At 42.7% G+C, this 22876-nt stretch overlaps 1 protein-coding gene across 1 annotated transcript in view; it reads left to right on the forward strand.

Moving 5' to 3' along the window:
- FAM120A (family with sequence similarity 120 member A) overlaps window positions 1–22876 on the forward strand; it is a 134076-nt gene that overhangs the window by 42337 nt on the left and 68863 nt on the right. Inside the window, exons 2-5 of the mRNA XM_082265481.1 lie at window positions 7699–7945; window positions 16446–16528; window positions 19142–19270; window positions 21038–21134. Of these exons, the coding sequence (XP_082121607.1) occupies window positions 7699–7945; window positions 16446–16528; window positions 19142–19270; window positions 21038–21134 (556 nt within the window). The remainder of the gene's footprint in view (window positions 1–7698; window positions 7946–16445; window positions 16529–19141; window positions 19271–21037; window positions 21135–22876) is intronic.

Below are 22876 nucleotides of genomic sequence, written 5' to 3' on the forward strand. Positions count from 1 at the left end.
CGGACATAATGTATCTCTATGTAAATATGGATGTCAGCAGATGATTATCCGCTGACATCCGTTTTTCGTCCTTTCCGTTCAGTTTTTTTGGAACGGAAGAGAAACCTATTTTTTCTTACGTTCAAAAAACGGAACGGACGCAAAAACGGATGTAAGTGGTGTCATCCACTGACATCCGTATTTACATAGAGATACATTATGTCCGTTTTTCATCCGCAAACAGATGGGATGAAAGACGGACCGGATGACACAAGTGGGCAAAATCGGGCAAAAAAAAAACTGAACGCCCGTGTGAAAGAGCCCTAAGTCATCCGTTTTTCATCCTTTGTCATCGTTTTTTTTTTATCGTTTTTTTATCCTTTGTCATCAGTTTTTCATCCTTTGTTCGTGCAATCAATTTTTTTTTAACAGATAGGACTTTCATCCATTCAAAAAAACAGATGTTGACGGAAGCGGATGAAAACGGATGTAAATTAATAATCATACATTTACATTTACATTACTTTTTTCCATTGAAAGCATTGATGTCCATTTTTCATCCGTCAACAGATGGAAGAAAAACATAAGAACGGGTATGTATGTATGAAAGGGGCCACAAGGCATTTGCTTGTGCTCTCAACGAAACTGTCAAACCATCAGATGGCCGGTGTTGTTATTGATCACAGGTGTAGCAAAATGACTGTTACAGATCAAAAAGCCGCCAAGAGGGCAGCTTCCTTGGCTGAAAAGGAAAAAGTGGGTTTAGTTTCACTTTATTTGATGTAGATACATAATCGAATACTGTGATGCAATCAGGAAATGCAAATGTTCCTAAAGTTTTTATCCTTCCAAAGAAAAAAGACACTAGAATAGTGACTAGATGGCAATAAATGACACGTAGCAACCAGCAGGATGGATTTGATTTAAATCAACTCGATTTTAAATCATAGTTTTAAAGTGCAACTGTACTCTCTGTCCTGCAGCGGCTCCTCCTCTGACCCGCTGTTCACTTTAATGGGACGGTTGGTGATGCGGCAGTGACACAACAAAGTGAGGGATGTGGCGGCAGCAGGTGAGTGGATGCCTGCTAACAGGTGCTGCCATGATGGATCTGAAATGATGGATGCTCTTTAAATGTAAAGCTTGGGTTCATTGAATGAGTTTACCAAAAATGTAAATATTGCAGAATATAAAGCCTTATACTACATAACTAAGCTCCATTTAATGCTGATGAAACTAAATTAATAGGTTTTCTATTCAAGATAAATTATCTTTCTATAGATTTTTACTCCAGAAGCATTTTTTTTTTGCTAAATTTACAGTCACATCAGTCATCCTGTCTCATTTCATTGCTGCTTACATTGCTTGCCATATGGAATGGTGCTAAAACCTGACCCTAGATTTGCCTGTACAACCGGGCAAGAGATGATGGAGAACAGTGATAACATGCAGTCCCTATCAAAGTCCACACCCAGTTTGCAAAGAGAAGTCTGAGCTAAATCATGCTTTCTCCTGCTTCCCACAATGCACTTGGGGGCCTCAACTACCAGTTCCATTACAGGTGATAAGGAAGAGTTCTGATAAAGCAGTGGTGTATTCCAGCGATAATAGATAATAATTTAACAATCTGAGAGTTGCCTCTGTCTAATTTTTACACCCCACCAACTTCTTGAATATAATGGATGTCAGCGCATGACCAAGGAAAAAATGACAAGATTGGCCCATTCACTCCCATTGTAGGGCTTTCTGTTTTCATACTAAAACACCGGTTTGTATGTTCTTGTAACACAGTGAAGATGAATTCCAGGTATGGGTATTTTGTACATTATTACATTGGTCTTGCTGCCTGTTCGTAGCTCAGGGTGATGCCTAAACAAATGCAGGCTGTATGTACTACGGGTGCCAGCGCCCAACCAAAGGAGGCCTAAGGCTCCGTTCACATGTAGGCGTTTTGGGGGCGTTTTTCTCCTCTAGGATCAGCTCTCAAAACGCCCAACAAGACAAGTCCTATTCATTTCAATGGCCCCTGTTCACATCTGAGCGTTTTGACGCTGTGAGCAAAACGCCCAACGCTCAAAGTACATGAGCTTCTTTTTGGGCAGATTACAGGCGTTTTCCATTGGTCTCTATTCAATCTAAAAACGCCTGCAAAAACGCCTGAAAAAACACCCATAAAAACGCCTGTAATAGCAACGCCAAGATGTGAACGTAGCCTTAGGGAAGACGGGCTTAGCTTAGTTACTTGTACCTGACTTGCTAATAATAGGCTCTGGGCCTCCTATAAATATTGGTTCTTTTTTTTTTTTCTATTATCACTGGAGCAAATGTGTTTCTTTCCTCTTCCCATGTAGCTTTGGGAGAATTAAATGAGTGGTCTGATAGATGTGGTCTTCAGATACTAAAAGTACTTACAACTTCCAATATAACTTACAATATGGAGTCTCTTCTCTTAAAGGGTGGGCAGTACCTTTCAGGTTGCTGCAACATAGCTTAGAAATGTATTTAGTACAGGAGCAACTTTATTCCATGCTTTGTATTCACTCTTGGGTTCTTAAAAATGTTTTAGGGGTGTTATATGTTGTCAGTCCCCAAGTTCACCTTTAAAAAAAAAAAAAAAAAAAAAAAAGACATGATTTTGCAGGTAAAATAAATGAGCATGTATGTGGTCAGTGAATCACGAGTGCAATGTCAGGCTCCTGCAGACTTGGCTGAAGGCTCTCTTCATACAGGTAGATAGTTACTCAGCTGCAAGAAGCGTGAATCCACTATGAGTTGTTTATGGGTAAATTGCATTCAATGCTTGTGTGAAGTAGTGCCCATGGAATATGACTGTCTTTGCATTAGGGCTGAACGATAGTCGGTGATATTGACTATCGTTCTGCGGGCGTGGGCGATATTCATTTCGCCGAAGACACGATATTTAGCATTAGGCAGGGAGAAGTCGGGACTCGGGGGGGAGGACTCACAGTGCTGGTAGCCGAATCGGAACTCCGCCCCTCTAGCCCTATGCAATCCAGCCCTCCCAGCTCTGCCTCTAGTCTCTAGCCGACCATTACTCCGCCCTGCTCCGCCCATTGTCTCTCCATTGAATCTATTTACAAAACATTACAGCCTGATCCCGCCTCCGATGCAGCCAGGAGAGACAATGGGCGGAGTAATGGTTGGCTGGAGACTAGAGGCAGAGCTGGGAGGGCTGGATTGCATCGGGCTCGAGGGGCGGAGTTCCAATCACAGCCGAAAACATGGGGAAACCGATATCGACACAACACCGCACACGGCGGAACAATAACACAAGCCGCACATTGTTGTGCACGTGCGGACAGCCCGGATCACGGAAGACACCGGACTGGGGGGCCCCCGACCCTACCGCACACGTTACCCAGGTGACCGCTGTTTACATGGCAAAGGGGAGGAGCCGCACATAATATGCAGATACTCAGTGGGCGTCATACCTTGTGCCTTCTTCGGGCCCACAGCTCCTCCGTCTCCGCAGGTGAGGATCACAGGAGGTCACCGACGGCTACTCCTACCACCACTGTGAGTCCCAACTGCACTGTCCGTGTCTTCTGCATTCCACCCAGTTCAATATCGCGATATATATAGTTGAAAACCAAATATCGCAATGTACTTTTTTTCTCAATATCTTGCAGCCCTACTTTGTATGTTCTTTCTCTATATACTGTGCAGAGCGCTTTAATCCAGTCTACCCCATATTGTTTTCCATACTCCTAGTGGTAGTTCACATCCCAGCACAGTTTCTCTTCGCCTTTCATATGGAAGTGATCGGAGAGTGTGGTGTTATATAGTGTTTTATTTTTGGAGATAAGACCTTTAGCTAATGGTCCTTCTCCACCTTTGGAGAGTGTGTAAGCATCAAGACCAATCTGAAGAAGGCTACACGAGGATTTGGGGAGTTTGTATTTGTCCTGGATCTCAGCAAATGAAAATAATCTTGTTTTGGATGTACGAGATGACTAAGTTGAAGTTACATCCGGATATTCCTTGTGCACATTGACAAAAGCAGGTGGTCGAGACTAGAGTCACATCTCTGCCCTCCTAGTGGCCTTGGTGTGCTAGAGTTCTCGAAGAGCAATTGCTGATCTTTATTCACTGGTTGGTTCTCCATGTAGCGCAACCAGTCACCGGTACAGCAACATTCGTGCGCTAATCTGCTGTTCTGTATGGGGAGGAATGATGTGTGAAAGATGAGTTCTGCTTGTAACTTCTGTGGTGTCTGATGTGCAAATGCCGAAGTAACATCACTTGTTTTACCATTTGTATAAACGTCACATTACAACATATTTAAATTTGTCATGGACGAATTTTTACATCACTTTACACAGCTAGGTCGAGTTAGTGATTTAGTTGGTATCGAACTTATTTTTCTGACTTTTTTTCTTTTAGGAAAAAAAAAAGTGGTTGTATAATCGAAAGGAAGAACTCTATAGAAGTCGGGGTGTATGGGGGCATCACATTTTTTTTTTTTCCCTTTAGTGCACTTAAAGAGGGGAATGATTCCCCTATACACCTATTGGAGGTGGGTGAAGGAATCACTCCTGCTGTGCTATTGTGTTCTGATAGCAAGGAAACTCAATGTATTGCTACCCTACATTGGGATCTGCATACCACCCTGCTTTATTGGAATTCAGTAAAGTCTGTTGTCTCCCAATCTGGATAAAGTTATGACTCACAAGCAGCACTGGGAAGTATACCAAGTATGAGAAGGCTTATTTAATAAATGCTGACCACAGGTAAATCTGCTGGCTGTCCTGTGTGTGACTTCGCAGCAAGACCTGCTGACCACAAACCTAGGCCAGCTGTGTAAATCATGTTGGTCTGGACTTCTCTGAACCTTAATAGAAGACAATTCATCAATGGCCTGTATTAAAGTTGTATCTAAAGCTCAAACTGTTTTCTGTTTTTTTTTTTTTTTTTTTTTGATCGATCAGAATCTGTTGGGGGTTTTTACTGTTTTTCTGTTAGTCACTGGATTGAAAATAAGAGAAATTCCAAGATTTTAAGTTGTCAGCGGAAGAGTAATAGAAGGGAACTGTTCTAATCCGGGCACTTGTTCCAGAAACAGCTGTCTTAAGGCTCGTACAAACTTGTCGAAAATCGGACGAAATGTCCTCTGATTTCTCTCTTGCTCAGCGGCCATAACGGTTTTTAGTTGACAGTGCATAATGTTTACGTAATTTCTCGTCCAATTTTTTTTTTTTTTTTTTTTTTGGTATGTTTGTTCGTAGAGTGTGATGTAAGTACGTATACGTGTGACCCAGAGGCCACGCCTTTGAGTGTGTGTATTCTGACATATCAACATTGGTGTATAGGCTTTACATATCCCATGTACACTGAATGTGTGGATAGATGGAGATAGAGAGTCGGTGCTCAGTTCATAGATACGAATTATCCATTGCTGCTTTTTTTTTATGATAAATTCCGGGTCGTCAGCAACTTCCGATCATGCGGGGTCTTTCGTATGCGATTTTTCGCAGACGTACTGCATACACAAATTGGTCGTGCTGGGGACGGACGATGACAATTATGGTGTTTGTCCCTACATTTTTTTTTTTTAATCATTGAAAATGTCGGCATCGGCTGCTGAAAGTTGTGTACACACTAGCCGAAAATAGTACAATTTTAACTCTGATGGGAATTTTTTGGCAGATTTTCTACTAGTGTGTACCCCACTTTAAGCTAGCAAAACCTGGCTTGAATTTTGCCCAATTCATGTTGAATCGGCCAAATTTTAATCCATGGGTGGCATCTGGCCTCAACAAGTCAGTTTAAAAAAAGGACTGAGCCTGGTATAGAATTATCAATCTAAAGCTGGCCATACATTATACAGTTTTCTTATTTCTTTTCCTTTAGATTTACCTTCAGCTATGTAGTGCATTTCTTACAAATTGAAAGTGTTTAGGTTTGACTTCATATGGTTTTGGTAAATCTAAAGAAAAATTCAATGATGTACAGCCAGCCTACCTGTGACTGCATTCTATTGGATCATTTAAATGTATATCTTTAAAAAGCAGTTTTTGATTTTCAGGCAAGGGGCTGTGTCTGGGATTAGAGATAGTCTAGAAGGAGGTCTTCTGCCTGCTGCATGCAGGAGGAAGATTTTCCTCAATCTCCCTTCCTCCAGTGAGCAAGCATCTTAAACTGATTGTAAAGCTCCAATTTTTATATATTTGAAATAAAAAACATTTCATACTTTGTCTGTGCAATGGTTTTACAGCAACCCCGATCCTCTGCGGGTCTCCAGCCAGTGCTCCTGCCCCCCCCCATAGAAAGCTACTTTCTATGGGGGCACTCAAATGGGCTCACTCCCAAGTCAATGAAGACACTGCTCTCTCCTCACTTCTTGTGATTGACAGCAGCAGAAGCCAATGACTCCCACTTTTGTCTCTTAGCCTATGAGGAGAGTGAGGGGGCTGGGATGTTGCTCCCGCGCACAGTGCTGGATCAAAAGCGGGCTTAGGTTAAGTATAGAGGGGCTGGGGGTAGAGAAAACCAAAGAAGGTTTTTTTACATGAATGCATTAAGGTAAAATAAAAAAAAAAAAACACCCCCTAGCTTTAAACTGCTTTAAACTGGCCATACATGGATCGAAATTCGCCCAATTAAGCAGGAACTGGCTTAAAGCGGAGTTCCGGCCACAGAAAAAAAATTTCAATGAACATACCCCCGAGACAGTCAGGGCTAGTACATTCCACAATGGATAACCTCTGATCTGTCCCGGTTTGCACTTACCTTTTAGAAGAAATACTTACTTTTAAAATTTCTTCTCCAGCGCTGCCATCTCAGGTGTGGGCAGCTTGAAGCCAGCGCGATCCTCTTCTGCGTCCTCTTCGGTCCCACGATGCACTGTGCCGGCCCGCCGTCACTTCCCGGTCTGCAGCGTCATCCCTGCACAGCTTCTGGGCATGCCCAGAAGCTGTTTAGCAAGGTATGATGCGCCTACACAGGAACTGACGGGGCCGGTGCAGGCGCATTGATTCCTGGGAGCGATGATGTTCAGCTCCCAGGAATCATTGCAAAGCGGAAGTGACGGCGCGGGCCGCGGTCGGGGAAGGAGGAAGTGAAGTGGATGGTAAGGTGAGTATATTATCCTCTCTAAAAAGGTAAGTTAAAAAAAAAAAAGGCCGGGAATATCCAATTCGGGCTCAGGAAAGGATAAGGAAGCGGATGCCATAAAATCTACAGGCATGGTTTTGTGGCCGGAACTCCGCTTTAATTTCAATCCTTGCATGGACAGAAAGTTTGTAAAAAAGTCGATCTAACAAATAACTTCTGTACAACTGCCTTGTCACATTTTCTGCGCAATCTGATTAGTGTATACTGAGATGGGGGAAGTCTCCCCACTGTTAGAATACATTAGCTCAGCGGGGAGGACTCCCTCATCCACATCAAGTGTATGGGTGGGTGAATCAAGTTCTTTCGTTCAACGTGCTGTATCAATAAAAAAAGGATTCTGCTATGGGCTGCATTAGTCCATTTCTGAACAAAGATAGCACCGGTATATTTGGGGGGGGGGGGGGGGGGTATATACTGTGACTTGTTTAAGAGATCGTGTGTTACTCTTTGTTACTTAGAATGCACACACATGAAAAAAAATATACATTTGATGCTAGACCTTCCATAATGTTTTGTCCTGCTGTACTTTTAAATGTATAGTCATTATTTGTCTTACTGAAAAGTGTGTTATATTTTTATTTTCAGGTTGCACAAAGCATTGAAGATCATCATCAAGAAGTCATCAGTTTTTGCCGTGAAAATGGATTCCATGGTCTGGTCGCCTACGACTCAGACTATGCACTGTGCAATATTCCATATTACTTCAGTGCTCACGCACTCAAACTGAGCCGCAATGGAAAAAGCATCACAACCAGCCAGTACCTAATGCACGAGGTGGCTAAACAACTGGATCTCAATCCCAACCGCTTCCCCATTTTCGCTGCTCTTCTAGGTAATCATGATGTTTTCACTTATTACCTGAACATAGATCTGTCTAAAGGCCCCATGTACTTGTGTGTTTGACAATTTGTTTGAATCTACGTTGTCCCAATGAATCTACTTTGAATAAAAACCCTGCCTTCCACGCCTGTCAGAAATGCTTCATGTCAGAAGCAGGACACAAATGCTCATGTATGCGGGCCCTTACATTGTTAAAGAAGCTTGCAATGATGTTGTTCTTGCAAAACAGGCAAGGCTGAGGTGGTGATGGTGAGTTAAGGAAGGGATGGGAAATGATGCCCATTGGTGATGTGGTGACTTTGGTGAAGGGTACGTATACAGCTGTGGTGGTGACTGCAGGGGAGGTGTGGGTTTTCAGCATGATGTGCTGGTGACAGCGGGGAAGGTTCAATATATTGGTGAGGTTAAGGGGAGCCGGAAAGAGGGAGCGGTTCATTGTGGAGGTGTGGGGTTAGGTGTGCTGGTGTCATGGGAAGAAGTTGGGTAAATGTGCAGGTGGTGGTGATAGGAGTGGAGGAGGGGTGAGATTATGTGTGCGTGTTTGGTGGTGGGAGCAGAGGGAGGTGTTAGGTTAGGGGTTCAAGTGTGGTGGTAAGAGCTGAGGAGGGGTGGGGTTGGGCATGCAAGTGTGGTGGTGAAGAATGGTGGGTGCAGAAAGAGTTTTTTTTTTATAGTAAAAGGGATGTACAGGTGCAATAGAAAAGGAGAAAGGTTTCCTATAGCAAAATGATGAGGAGGGCACATAGGTCTCCACACAGCCTGGCACTGGCATTCCAGCTAACAGAAGCTACACCAACACCCCAGCACTGCCCCCTTTCTGGAGGGAGGCAGCTGCTAGTCCAGGTGGGAAAGATGAGGGCACTGAGATGTGACCTTTGGCTTTGGGTACCGAGAAGCAGGGCAAGATGGTGCCTTTAAAGTATAAAAACAAATCTCCTGTGCTCGAGTGATGTATGATTGGGCAATGAAATGTATATGAATTTTCACGTGGACTTGGGTAGGTATAGCTTGTGGTCTTGCTGCCCCCTCAGGACCAAGGGTATCCGAAACACACTAAAAGACAACAAGAGAAGGGCGCACCGACCTAGTGCTTTACCGCTAAAAAGATTTAATAAAAGTTTTAAAAAGTATGTATTATACTCACAAAACAGATGTAAATTCACACTTGCATAGATATGATCAACACATGATCTCCAAGGTAGCCAAGGCACTGCGTGGCGCTGGATAGCATGCAGTAGTCCCCATGAGTCTGCTAGGGCTAGGCTAACGTGTTTCGAGGGTGAACCCTCTTCCTCAGAGCCAGAAGGTGCTGCAATTTCTCTTGTTGTTTAAGAATAGTGTCTTTGGCAGTGTCCTCCTGAAGGAACCAGATATTGCCATCCCTGAGGGGGTCACAGCTGGGGTGGAAACCAGGGATGATCAGCAGAGTGTTCAGTTGGTAGGAATATGCGAGGTGGCAGTGACAGCTATGTGTGGTTGGCTTGAGGCATTGCAGCAGAGGAAGTGTCATGGGGGATGTGGTAGGAATATTTTACTATGGGGTGAAAGAGGTGAGGGCAAAACAGATAACTGGGGGTCAGACAGACGGAAAGGTGGAACCAAAAATCACGAATGAATGCAGAATCCCCTCAGTGGCAAAATTGAAGAAGGGCTGAGCTTTTATATTGTTAAGGAAGACCTTGTACACAAATGTGGATTAAGTAGAGAAACATAAAGTGAACTGTTAAATTCAGATTCTTCCTTTTCAGTTTAACTTGGGCTAGCGAAAGGAAAACCTGTTTACTACAGGCAGGAAACAAAAAACCCTTTGTTTCCATTCGAATTTATTCATACCTCATTTATTTTATTGTCCAAAAGCAGTAATTTATGGTGGTGTTTGATTTAGTTCTCCAATACAACATAAATGGTGGTAACATGAATTTCTGTAACCTGATTAAGTAATGCAGGTTTATGAAAGCCAACCTGTTTTAAAGCAAATTTACTTCCGCAAATGAGTCAAGTAATGAGGGCTTATATACTGCAATTGTTGTTTTTTAAATTGCTGCTATAGCTTTAATGTGCTTGTATTGTAATCCACGTTTTGATAGAAGAATCAAATAAAATAGAATTATAACTGAATGGATGCATAAACGCCTACAATGCTAAAAAATCACTAGTATGCATAGACAAGCAGGAATGAGAAACATCCTATCAAGATTACTTGGCTTTATTGAATTCTGATATATGGATTACTTTTATGACTTTGACTGATGAACTGATTGAAAACACCAGCCATAGAAAGCAGTGCTACTTAATACTTAGTTGTAGTTAGTAATAATGTAATGCTTTCTATGGTCGGAAGGGAGACTGAATGATCGCTTTGAATGCTGTGTAACCAAGGAGCGGTATCTTAGAGATTCCTGGGTGCTGAATGTTCTTTTATTTGAATAGAATAGTTTTTGAATGATATGGAAACCCTGTTTCTGGGGTAATGACCACGATATAAAAACGGTGGTTGAAAAATGTGGTACTTAGCATCGTGTTTTGAGTAATTGGAGAGCGAGAGCGAGTCTGTGAACTGATCATAACAGCTCCGCATTGAGAGGCCTGTTCTGTTGTCAAGGTTACAGAATCCTTTAGTGGGGCATCAGGTGCTAATCTCCCATGGAGGAGGCCAAGCTCGTTCTGTTGGCTTAGCCAGAAGTGCCTCTTTGTTCCCAACACCGTGTAATTTCCCTCTGATGGAGCAGCAATAACTGAAGTTTTTCTAACCAGCTATAGGGAACGAAGTACATTGTAGATGTATTTATTCAAAGTGGTGTAACTTTTAGGCAATACATTTGTCAAATGGGATACTAGGCAATCTGTACTTTGTAGAATTCTCTGGCTTTAGCCTATACAATGTACTGTATATTAGGCCTGCACTATATTGGAAAAAAAATATATTGCAATATTTTTTTTTCAACGATATATATTGCGATATTGAGGGACCCGTCAATCCAGGCTAAAGTCAACAAGGGATTGGGAAGGATGCTGGGAATGGAAATCAGGAAGCATGCAGGCAGCCTTCTAAATTTTTTAATTGCAGATACAGGGCACTGGGCAGGTCAGGGTTAATAATGGTACTCTCAAATCAATTACTCAGTCTGTGACAGTGTGGAATCGATTGGATTATTCAGTCTTTCTCACAGTGGTGGTAGGAGGCTGGAGCGTTGGACTAGGAGCCGGGAAAGGATCACCGCACAGCCGCATACACTTACTCACTCGTGCACTGCAGCCCGCCCCACACGTTCAGTGAGTCTCACTCTCCGCCCTAGTTTTCTCAATGGCACATTCAGGGAACCAATCACGCCGTGAGTAGCGGGCACAGCGAACCAATCAGGTGTGCAGGCACGCGTGATTGGTTAGCTGTGCAGCTGCTCACGGCGTGATTGGTTCCCTGAATGTGCCATTGAGGAAACTAGGGCGGAGAGTGAGACTCACTGAACGCGTGGGGCGGGCTGCAGCCTGCAGTGGAATGGATGTGTGAGTTCTCCTCCGAGTCCCTGCCTAACGGAAGTCTGTGAGTCGTCCTCCGATTCCCTTCCCCTTCTATGCAAAATATCGTGACCTCGGCGATATGAATATCGCCTACGGCCTTAGAGCGATAGTCGATATCATATCGACTATCGTTCTGCCCTACTGTATATAAATGTCCTCAATGAGGAGGTTTGTGTATTTTTTCTTTTCTTTTAGGTCAGTGGTGTGAGAAAAAAAAACTGCCCTCTATACAGAGCAATAAATGCACATCATCTTAGAATTGTTCCTTACCATCCCACAACCCCATTGTTCTGTTGTAGATGAGAGACTAAATCCACGAACACACGTACCAAAAGTTGTCTTTTTCAGACCGGCTTCTGTCGAACGGTCCTATTGGAAAACCAGCATTCAAGCAGCGCACCCACTGTCACAATATAATAGGGCAGCACGGGGAGATCTCCACATCGCTTATGAGACGGATCCCTTTTTGAGCACAAAATGTCGAAAACATGGCTCCATTTTTATCATAATTGTTTTCAATTTCTGAGAGTTCCAGGAATCATGAGATTCTCAGCATACAGTGGCCACTCCAGCCCCGCAGTTTCTCAGTTTAGCATTCTGAGCTCCTATAACAGATAGTGATTTTATTGTGGGGTAAAGGAGCATGCCAAAGCTCTGGCTTTAAAGGCTAAGTTCACTTTTTTTAGAAGAAACACACATTTTTGCAGGGAAAAAACAATTGCATTTATTATTTTTGCAGGAGCCTGGAAAGCATTGCACCTGTGACCAGGGATGCAATTTTAGGCTTCTACATACAAGCCCTGCAGCTTACAGCCTGTACCTGCTTACGGGCTGTCAGTTTGAAAGCTGCAGATCTTGCTAATGAACTCCAAGAGCGCTCATCTCTTGCAGTTCATTTAGAACTACAAGCTGTCAGCTGAGGTGGATGACAGTAGTTAGTTGATTGATTAACAGAAATCTGTGAATGAATGATGCGGCCACATGGGTGGATGCACGTCCACGCTGATTTTGAATTATAACAGCGGGTGTGGGAAGTTTGCCTGCCCGATGTCACACTGAGGGGGAATCGGGCAAACTGGCTGCTGGAGCTGGACATGTTACATGTTCCACCCAAAATATGGGTGTAACATGTAACCTGTTCCAAAATCGGAACTTCTCCTTTAAAGCAGAAAGTTCACAAAGATTGACTGCATATTGTGCATCGCATGTCTGGGATCTTCTGGGGTGCTAAAAAACATTATCTGAGCTGCACCCTGGCTACTTTAGGTGCTCACTTTTAATTATTTCAGCTTGCACTCATTTGTACCTGCTACTGGTTCACTTTTAAGTGGATTATCCATTTAACTGTTCATGTCAGCTTAGACTACTTGTAAAGTGACAGGTACAATTTAAGTGCCTGCGTAATATATCTGTGACAGGTTTATCCTTCCATGTGGATTGTGCTTTACCATTCAATACAGCTGTAAGTCCACACCAGGGTAGGCGGATTACATTATTGGTTTGCTTGAGTAGTTAAAGTGCCCCTATTCCTGGACATGTTCTGAAATCTTCATGTGGACATACCACAAGTAGCAGTGAGACATTTAATTGCAATAGTGTGGTTTATTGTAGTGACACATGTTTCTCTTTTTCGTTCATCGATGGACACAGCGCTCATTAAGTCATAACTACTGGGTTATATTGCCTCCTCCAGGAGTAGGACGAGGCAGAACAAAAAACACCTGACTACGCCCATGGGCTGTCCTCAACTGATATATAACCCCCCTCTCTGCTCTAGGTAATCAGTTTTAATCTACGATCTCCAGAAGCATCAGACTGACGGTGACTAGGGGCTATTCCACTAAAGGTCGGGTTCCACCTATCCCTGTCATGGCGCATTCTACTTGGGCGCTGAGTGCTTCTTGGGCCTTCCATCATCAGGCATCAATATCACAAGTTTGCAAGGTGGCCACTTGGTCATTGGTGCATACCTTCATAAAATTCTATAAGGTAGATACTTTGGTATCTGCGGATGGTTCTTTTGGCTGCAAAGTTTTGCAGGCCGCTTATTAAGAGGGGCTGTTTCTTCTTGAGGAGTGTTTTTCTTGAAACTTTTATTTGACGGGGCTCCTGTGACCCAGTTAAGGCTCCGGTGTCCTGGTTAAGGGCTCTAATGTTTAGCCTTGGGTTATTTTCCCCACCCATCATTTTCCTTTTGGCACTGCTTTTGGACGTCCTAGTGGTTATTATTTATGGAGCACTGTATCTGTAAGATTTACCCCCCCCCCCCCGTTCTTGTCCAGGCCGTTTCTTTGCTATATGGCGCTGCGCTACTTTAACTGATAACTGCAAATTCGTGCTAAACTGTACCAAATTAAACTTTTGTCCTTTTTCCCCACAAATAGAGCTTTCTTTTGGTGGTATTTGATCACTTCTGCGTTTTTTATTTTTTTGTGCTATAAGCATAAAAAGACCAACAATTTTGAGAATTCTGCTATAAAACATAGCCAATAAAAAAAAATGTAAATAAAAAAAATATATTTTCTTCATAAGTTTAGGTCAACATGTATTTTTCTACATATTTTTGGTAAAAAAAAAAAAAATGCCAATAAGCGTATAGAAGTTTGCGCAAAAGTTCTAGCTTCTGCAAACTATGGGATATATTTATGGATGTTTTTTTATTTTACTAGTAATGGCAGAGATCGGTTACCTAAAGCAGGACTGCAATATTGTAGATGGCAAATTGGACACTGACATTGACAATCTTTTGGGGACCAGCGACACTAATACAGTCATCAGTGCTAATAAATATGCACTGTCACTGTACTAATGGCACTGGCTGGGAAGAAGATAACATTGGGGCGATCAAAGGATTAAAGAATAAGTTCCCCTCTTCAGAAAAAATATTAAATGCACACTTTTTTTGCAGGTAAAAAAAATGTGCATTTATTATTTTTACTTGCAGGAGCCTGTAAAGCATTGCACCAGCGGTCAGCAGATTGCTGATGCATTGCAGGTCTTCTTAAGAGCTGTCGGTGTATAGGCTTGCTCGTACCTCGAGGAAGCCCATACATGCTGACAGGAAGATTGAATGAACAGCGCCGTGGTAGTTCTTTGAAAACTACAAGCGGACAGCCACAAAGGCTGCTGGACCTTTCGATTTTCCATTCACAGAGCCTGTGAATGAGCAACGCAGCTGGGTGGGTGGAGCCCCACACAGCCAAGTTTTTTCTTTTTTTTAATTTTGACAGCTAGCGGGTGGAGAAGAACCCCCGTTAGCTGGCACAGCGGAGATCGGGGAGGTGCGGGGGGCTGAGCATTCGTAACATGTTAAACCCTGGGTGTAACATGTTATGAAAGGTGAACTTAACCTTTAACTGTGTGCCAACTGGTGTTTTGCTGTAGTGTGGGAGCCGCTTTTACTAGGGGAAGGCATGATCCTCCATGTCCCTGCTTTGCAGGAACACAGGATCAATGCCTTCCTTACAGACAGAACAGCGATCTGCCTTTTTTACACAGGCACATCACCGTTCTGCCGGTGTACCAAACGATCAGCTGGTACCGGCTGACATCGGGTCCTCGTGACCCACTGAACAGCTCCAGCTGTGTATTATCACAGCAGGAGCAAGCCGGCGCACACTCCTGCCTGATTCTTGTAATTGCAGGAACTTGTGTATATATACACCTGATTCTGCGCAGTGCGGCCGCCCTGTAGCAGTAAAAATGCTATAGGGGGCCCACAAATGGTTAAGAATCATACTTGCCTAAGTGCAGACAGCATTGGTCCCCAATGCTTCATCTGTTTCCTGCCTGCTCTAAGGCTGGCCATACATTTTTACAATTTTCTTGTACAACATTCCTTTACATTTACCAAAATCTTATGAGGTCACACCTAAACACTTTCAGTTTGTATGCAACCAGGCAGGCCTTTGCACTACATAGTTTAAGGTAAATCTAAAGGATACTGAACAAGAAACTTGTATAATGTATGGCCAGCTTAAGGCTGAGAACCGAGTGATTAAACACTGCTAATCGCTCAGTTCTGGAGCGCTAGGCTGTGAGGGGGCGGGAGTGGAAAGGCTGAGCCAGGTGCCTGTCTAGGCTCCTTGGTGGATCCCTACCCCAATGGTTGCGATCTTTCCCCTGCCTGGACGGGCTCTGTGATGTCAGCTGACCATGGGCTTCAGCCCTCTGCTGGCTGAAAATGGGTCATTGCACTCCTGTGATCCCCAGGAGAAGTACAGCTAAATAAGCTTTAGATGTACGTCTCCAATTAATCACTACAGTTTTAGTCTAAAAAAATCAGAACTCCTCTACGCATGCTCGGAAACAAAAGAATACATTACTTACAATACAACATATTACATCACTTCTGAAGTTGTATTCTGTCCTATGAGAATTTTCATAAGTTTAGTAACCTGTACATTTTTGATATGAGACTAGCATGCAAAAAAAAAATGAATTTTTGTAAAATCTTACCTGTAAAATTCCTTTCTCTGAGTCCTCCGACAGTCGCCGCCCCTCTTTTGGGGTTCTTATTACCTACTGCTATGCTACCAAACTGAGTTGGGAGTGGTGATGCAGGGGGGGTATTGACCAGATGGGACAGCCCCCAAGGGTGTGTGTATGCTAATGCCTTTTGTCTTTGGACTAAGTCTATATGCCTAGCTATTCCTGCGGATGGGAAGTCAATACCCAACAGTGATGACTTAGAGGTGGCGGCGACTGTCGGAGGACTTAAGAGAAAAAAGACTATCATTCGTCCGATATTCTCATTGTGTGTACGAGGCTATTTAAATAGTGCAATCAAATACGCATTCTGCTTAGTTCTGGCTTTGACACAGGTTAAAACTATATGCAAAAGTCATTATACAGTAAAAAGTAAATGCAAAAATGGTATTTGGGGTTTGAGTGCCTTTACCCTTCTGTCATAGTGAGTAAAGTTTTTGTACACAGTTTTTAAGTGTTCTCTAAAATGCATGTATGTCATTTAGGTAACCACATCCTACCTGATGAAGATTTAGCTGCTTTCCATTGGAGTTTACTTGGACCAGATCATCCATTAGCCTCATTAAAAGTATGTGAATAACCTGTGATTTAATCTGTGCTTCCTTTGGTATAACAACTGTATAGGGCCGGGTTTTTTTCGAGCAATGGGCAATTCATGCGCCTCAGATAAGTTTCCAATGACACCATTGCTCCTTTTAGCTATGTGTAAGGGGTTAATTCTTCCGAATGATAAGAGTAAGGAGCATTCTTCCCACTGACTGTCACATTAATATGTCATGAGTTGAGGATTTTTAATTTTAAGCAGGGGTTCCCCGAGACCAGAAATTCGTTTCAAGGGTTCCTCTGTGTTAAAAAGGTTGCGAAAGGCTGGTATAGGGATATCGCCAACATAAAGTGCTGGTTCCCATCACAGAAAGCCAGTCCAGATGTGTTTCTACATGCATGTTGATGCGTTTAGATATGTTCCAGTGCGTTTTTGATGCATTTTGCCACATTCCAGTAGTTTTGTGCTGAAATAAATGCTGCATGTTCTACTTTTTTTTTCTGTACTGGAACTGAACACACTGTTGTGAACTTAGGCCATTGGAACTCATGTAATCTACTGTCCTTGCATTTTTGGTGCACAAAAAAAATATACTGGACTGCAGCTGCTGTGAACCAGCCCTCAAGGTACTTAGATTTCTTCCCACACTCCAAAGACATACTAGAAGGTTAGTTTTTCCTTGTCTAAATTGGCCCTGGTATGTGTGGACAGATTGGCTATACACGTGTTATGATGCCAGTCCCAAGTCCTGGCAACTTGGGTGGGTTGAGGAAAGCTCAGGCAACGTACCTTGCAAAATTTGCTAAAAAATAAAAAAGGTTTTAAGTGTACCAGACATGATGCCCTGGGAGCCAAACCATAGAGCCGCAAAGGGTCGGATATAATTGGACAGATTTTATTGTATTGTACAATTGTACAGATAGATACATAGAAGACATTACCCTCCATGACACTGAGCCAAGCTCAGGATTTCTGTGCAAGATGGTTCTGTCAGGTTGGAAGACAGGCTTAGAATGATGTTTAATTAGTAAACGAAATGGCATCTGTCTTTTTTGAAAAAAAAAAAAAATATATATATATATTTTTAAACTATATTTAAAGGCAGAACGCAGAATATGTTAAGGGATAAGTTCTCTTTTTAGAAAAATCTAAAAATAAATGCACATTTTTTATGCAGGTAAAAAATATTGAATTTCTTTTTGCGCCTGAAAACCATTGCACCAGTGATCAGCAGATTGCTGGTGCCATGCACGTCTCCTGCAGATCGGTCAGTGTATCTGTGTGGCCCTACATCACGTACGGGAAAGCCAATGCACTGATGGGAAGTATCAAACTACCACCACGCTCCACAGCACTGTGGTAGTTCATTGAGAAATGCAAGCAGACGGACACAAAGAATGCTGGGGCTTGTAGTTCATTCACACACAGCTCTGTAAATGATGCAGCCATTTGGGCAGAGCCCCACACAGCCACCCTGATTTAAAAAAGTGACAGCTAGTATGGGGAACTTCTCCCCATACTGCTGTCACAGGGAGGGGGGGATCGGGCAGCGGCTGCAGCATTGGGAACAAAAACGGGTGGAATGTGTAACATGTTCCCAAAGGTGAACTTATCCTTTAGAGCCGGTTCACACTACTCCGACTTGGGACACGACTTGTGTGCCCTCAAGTCACCCCAAGTCTCTTGTCATCACAAATTGAATGTAAATGAATGAGAGTCGTCTTAATATGCACTACTGAAGTCGCTCCTGTACTACTTCAAGGCGACCTCTATCCGACTTGTGCACATAGACTTCAATGGGAGTCGCCTCTAAGTCGGATCCTTATCTATTTTCAAGAGACTTAACAGACTTTCCAGGAAGAAGAAAAAGATTAGCCAGGCATTCCCCACAGACAAAGTCGCCTATCACGCAAGTCTCTACGCAAGTCTCTACGCAAGTCTCTACGCAAGTCTCTACGCAAGTCTCTACGCAAGTCTCTACGCAAGTCTCATCTTCATGGGGCGACTTTCTGGTCGCGGTAGTGTGAACCGGCTCTTAAGCCAGGGTTTGTTGTGGATAAAACAGGCCGGTCACATATTATACAATTTTTCTTGCACGATTTTCCATTAGATTTACCAAAACCATACAATATGAGGTCAAACCTAAACACACAGTTACACACAAGATTTACCTTCAACTACTTAGTTCAAGGGCCTGCCTGATTCAATTTGCATGCAAAGTGTTTAGGTTTGATCTGATATTATATGGTTTTGGTAAATCTACTAAAGGAAAATTGTACAAGAATATTGTATAATGTATGGCCAGCCTAACTTTGCAGAGGCATATCATGTTTGGTTGATTGCCAATCTGTGTCAGATATTGTAGGGTTAACAGTTAGCCCTTTGATGTGTTTTCAAAGCAACATATTTCATCTAACAGTTCTAAAAGGTCTAACTCTATGAACCGTTGGTATCAAAATTGCAAGTGCAGCAGTAAGCAAAAAACGTTTCCATTATCATTATTTATTGTAATGATAGACTCCCAATGACACTGCGACTTGTGGTTTACTACAGTTAAAGCTTTTCAGCCGTGTCATTTATTGCTATTTGATATTAAGGTTCATTATTTATTGACTGACTCCTCTTTCACCTTTTTAGGTTCGCGCTCACCAGCTTGTTTTACCTCCATGTGATGTTGTGATCAAAGCGGTCGCAGACTATGTGCGCAACATTAAAAATACAGATGATTTGGATGCAATTTCTTCAGATGTTTTTCAGCATTCACAGGTAATTGAAATAGGACAATGGACAGTTACTGTCCAATATTTCACAAATGTATGATAAATGTGTGCGTTACATGCTTCATTTTTTTTTTTTTATATTATTTTTTTTTAAATAGGCAGTTTCTTTGAAATAAAGCACTGTCTCTGTGGTAGGAGAGATGGATGTGGTGTGTACCTGTGTGTCTGCTGTTCAGATTTATTCATAGTACACCAGATACTTTACAGAGCATGCAAGCACCGCTTGCATAGAGTTCCACCCACTGGCTGCATGTAAATGTGAAATACTTGTTACAGCACAATTGTGCATTCACTTAAACAATAAAATGCAGGGAAATGCTACTTTTTTTTTTTTTTTAATTCTTCCCAGTGCCAATATATAATCTGCTTCCAGGGGCTGCAGAGAAGACTGCTGCTATTGGTGAGTTTCTCTGCAGCGGTCGGACATCCTAGGGCTCTATGATTCCATTTATAATGAGAATAAAATTATTTTTATATTGCATAATTCGTCAAAGTAAAACCCCCAAAAAATATATATAAATAGTAAGAATTACAAGAAATCTGAAAAATAGCAAAGGAGGAGCTTTCAGTTCTCTATATCCACCTGCCAACCACCTCACATAGGAGTACAACGACAAAGCGGCTCTCCTGCCCTGAATCACCTACTTAGATGCATGATCCAGCACTTCTGGGGTGGGCATCGGCTGTGCTGTGATTAGTCACTGCACAAGCTGATCAGCAGGTCCTGGCCAATGACAGCTGCTAATTGGGGAAGAGGATGACAGGACAGAGCTCTGTGACTGTAAACAATACAGAGCTCTCTTCTGTCTGTGGGGATGTGCCAGGTTTTGTTTCTTTGCAAAGCAGGGATAAAAAACCAGCACATCCCTTAGTAAAAGCACCTCACAGTGAATTCACCAAGCACTGTTAGGCACATGTTTAACCCTTTGATCGCCCTAGATGTTAACCCCTTCCCAGCCAGTGTCATTAGTACAGTGACAGTGCATTTGTTTAACACTGATCGCTCTATTAGTGCCACTAATTCCCACAAAGTGTCAGTTAATGTTAGACTGCCCGCTATAAGTCGCTGATCACTGTTTATTACTTGTTAAAAAAAAAAAAAAAATATTTCAGTATATACACCATAGTTGACGCTATAATGCTCGCACAAACCAATCAATATATGCTTATTGGGAATTTTTGTTTACTAAAAATATGTAGCACAATACATATTGGCCTAAATTTTGAAGAAATATGATTTTTTTTTTTTTTTTATAGCAAAAATTAAAAAAAAATCGTTTTGGGGTTTTTTTGTTTTTAAAATGTTCTGACTTTTTTGTTTATAGCGGAAATGATCAAATACCACCAAAAGAAAGCTCTATTTGTGTAAAAATAAAAGATATAGATTTTATTTGTGTACAGTGTTGCATGACCGCGTAATTGTCAGTTAAAGTAATGCAGTGCCAAAAAGCAAAAATGGCTTGGTCATGGGGGGGGGGGGATGAATCTTCCGGAAATCAAGTGGATATGGACATCTTCTGAGATATCTAGATCTAGTTAGTGTGTGTAGTTAATGTGGTTAGTTGATGTAGGAATGGAAGTGTGACTATGGGAATTGATGGGAGTACTGTATGTGAATGTTATGTGTTGGCATGAAGGCCATAAAGCCTGCAAGTTATTGGTATGGAAGTGGAAAGAGAATGTAAAGGAAGAGTTGTATAATAATAATCTAACCCTGTTCACCTCTAAAAAATATAAATGATTTGTTCTTCAGTCCAGAACAGATGATAAAGTTTCCCGCTTCAAGAGAGCTGTCGCTTACTACAGAGCCACCAACAAGCCCCTGTCATACCTACCAGCTCCATACCCTGGTTAGTCCAATGTCTCAATGTACTTGCTTTAAAATGCATTCCTAAATGTTTTTCATTGCTTAAGATCTGGTCCCTATGGCTCCCACTTCTTACCTTTTTTTAGGGCTTGTCGGTTTCATTATTGGCTCATTTGTAACTGTCAGATCCTTGTATCAGTTCAGAGATCATGTCAGAAATTATTGTTCAGTGCTTTATGCTGCAAAATCTGCAACCTTTGTCACTGTGAGACAGCGATTTACAATCATTTCATGGAAGAGCACCGAACAGTCCTGCAGGATCTGTGCTGGTATCTACCCTGGTTCCTAGTCACAACAGTGGAAAAGCAAAACTCCTTACTGAGGGATATACTGGGGCAGCCATAGCTGACCTCTTTATAATGCTAGGTGCCTGGCTTCCCTAGTTTGAGTCAATGACCCAGAACAAGCATGTGGATAAGCAAGTCTTGATCTCCGTGTTTGTGTACTTGTTTCAGGTATTGACTATTGAAGCTACTGAAGCTAGATCAGCATTGCAGTCAGTATTTTCAGAAGTGGAGGTCAGCAATGGCACCTTCCATGTCCTATCGGTGTTTGCTCACTTTAATTCATTCTGCTATTTTGCAAAAAAAAAAAAAAAAAAAAAAGCTGTATATCATCCTTCTACAGCCAAGCATAATGCAGTAATGGATAGAAGTTATTTGCCAGAAAAAAGAGAGATCTGAAAAAATGCGGTCTGTTTTATCATCCAAAAAATGGAGGAGAGCACAGCTAGGCCCTGAAGCTCTGCAGAATGCACTGCGGTAAAACAATGCTGCTGCAGCTTGTGATTGGATAGCAAAGGATCAGCAGTATATATAGAGGTGTAAACTTTATGCTCTCCCCTCCAGTAATCCTATTTTATATATGGTCTGAAAGCGCCCTACAATGTAGCAGAGCCCTTACTGGCTCAAACTGCTGCTAGACCCTCTCCAAACCAGTGCTGGCATTTCAGGGATTAAGGATCCTTTACACTAGTGCCAATTCTGATGCAACTTGAATTGGATGAAAATGGAAATCACACTGTTCTCAGTGGTGCCCGTTCCCGTCCCGTTCTCAGTGGTGCCCGTTCCCGTCCCGTTCTCAGTGGTGCCCGTTCCCGTCCCCTTTTCAGTGGTGCCCGTTCACGTCCCCTTTTCAGTGGTGCCCGTTCACGTCCCCTTTTCAGTGGTGCCCGTTCACGTCCCCATTTCAGTGGTGCCCGTTCACGTCCCCATTTCAGTGGTGCCCGTTCACGTCCCCTTTTCAGTGGTGCCCGTTCACGTCCCCTTTTCAGTGGTGCCCGTTCACGTCCCCTTTTCAGTGGTGCCCGTTCACGTCCCCTTTTCAGTGGTGCCCGTTCACGTCCCTTTTTCAGTGGTGCCCGTTCACGTCCCCTTTTCAGTGGTGCCCGTTCACGTCCCCTTTTCAGTGGTGCCCATTCACGTCCCCTTTTCAGAGGTGCCCGTTCACATCAGAGCGACTCAGCACAGTGAGATATTGAAAAAGGTTTGTGTACTACTTTGGTGCGATTCCAGTGTGCTTTTGGCCCTGTAGAATCTGAAGACTTTACCACAGTTGGATCCAGTTTAGACCCAGCCGTAAAAACCTAGTCTAAAAGAAGCCAATATAAAGTTAATTTATGCTAGGTACATACGGGGAGTGTTTTTGTTTAACCCAGCGTGCTGAACGAAAAAACTGAGCTGAACTATTGTGTTCCGACAGGTGGATTGCCCTCCCAGAACAGAC

Source organism: Pelophylax lessonae, assembly GCF_965119305.1.
Source record: "Pelophylax lessonae genome assembly, chromosome: 8".
Classification (NCBI taxonomy): Eukaryota; Metazoa; Chordata; class Amphibia; order Anura; family Ranidae; genus Pelophylax; species Pelophylax lessonae.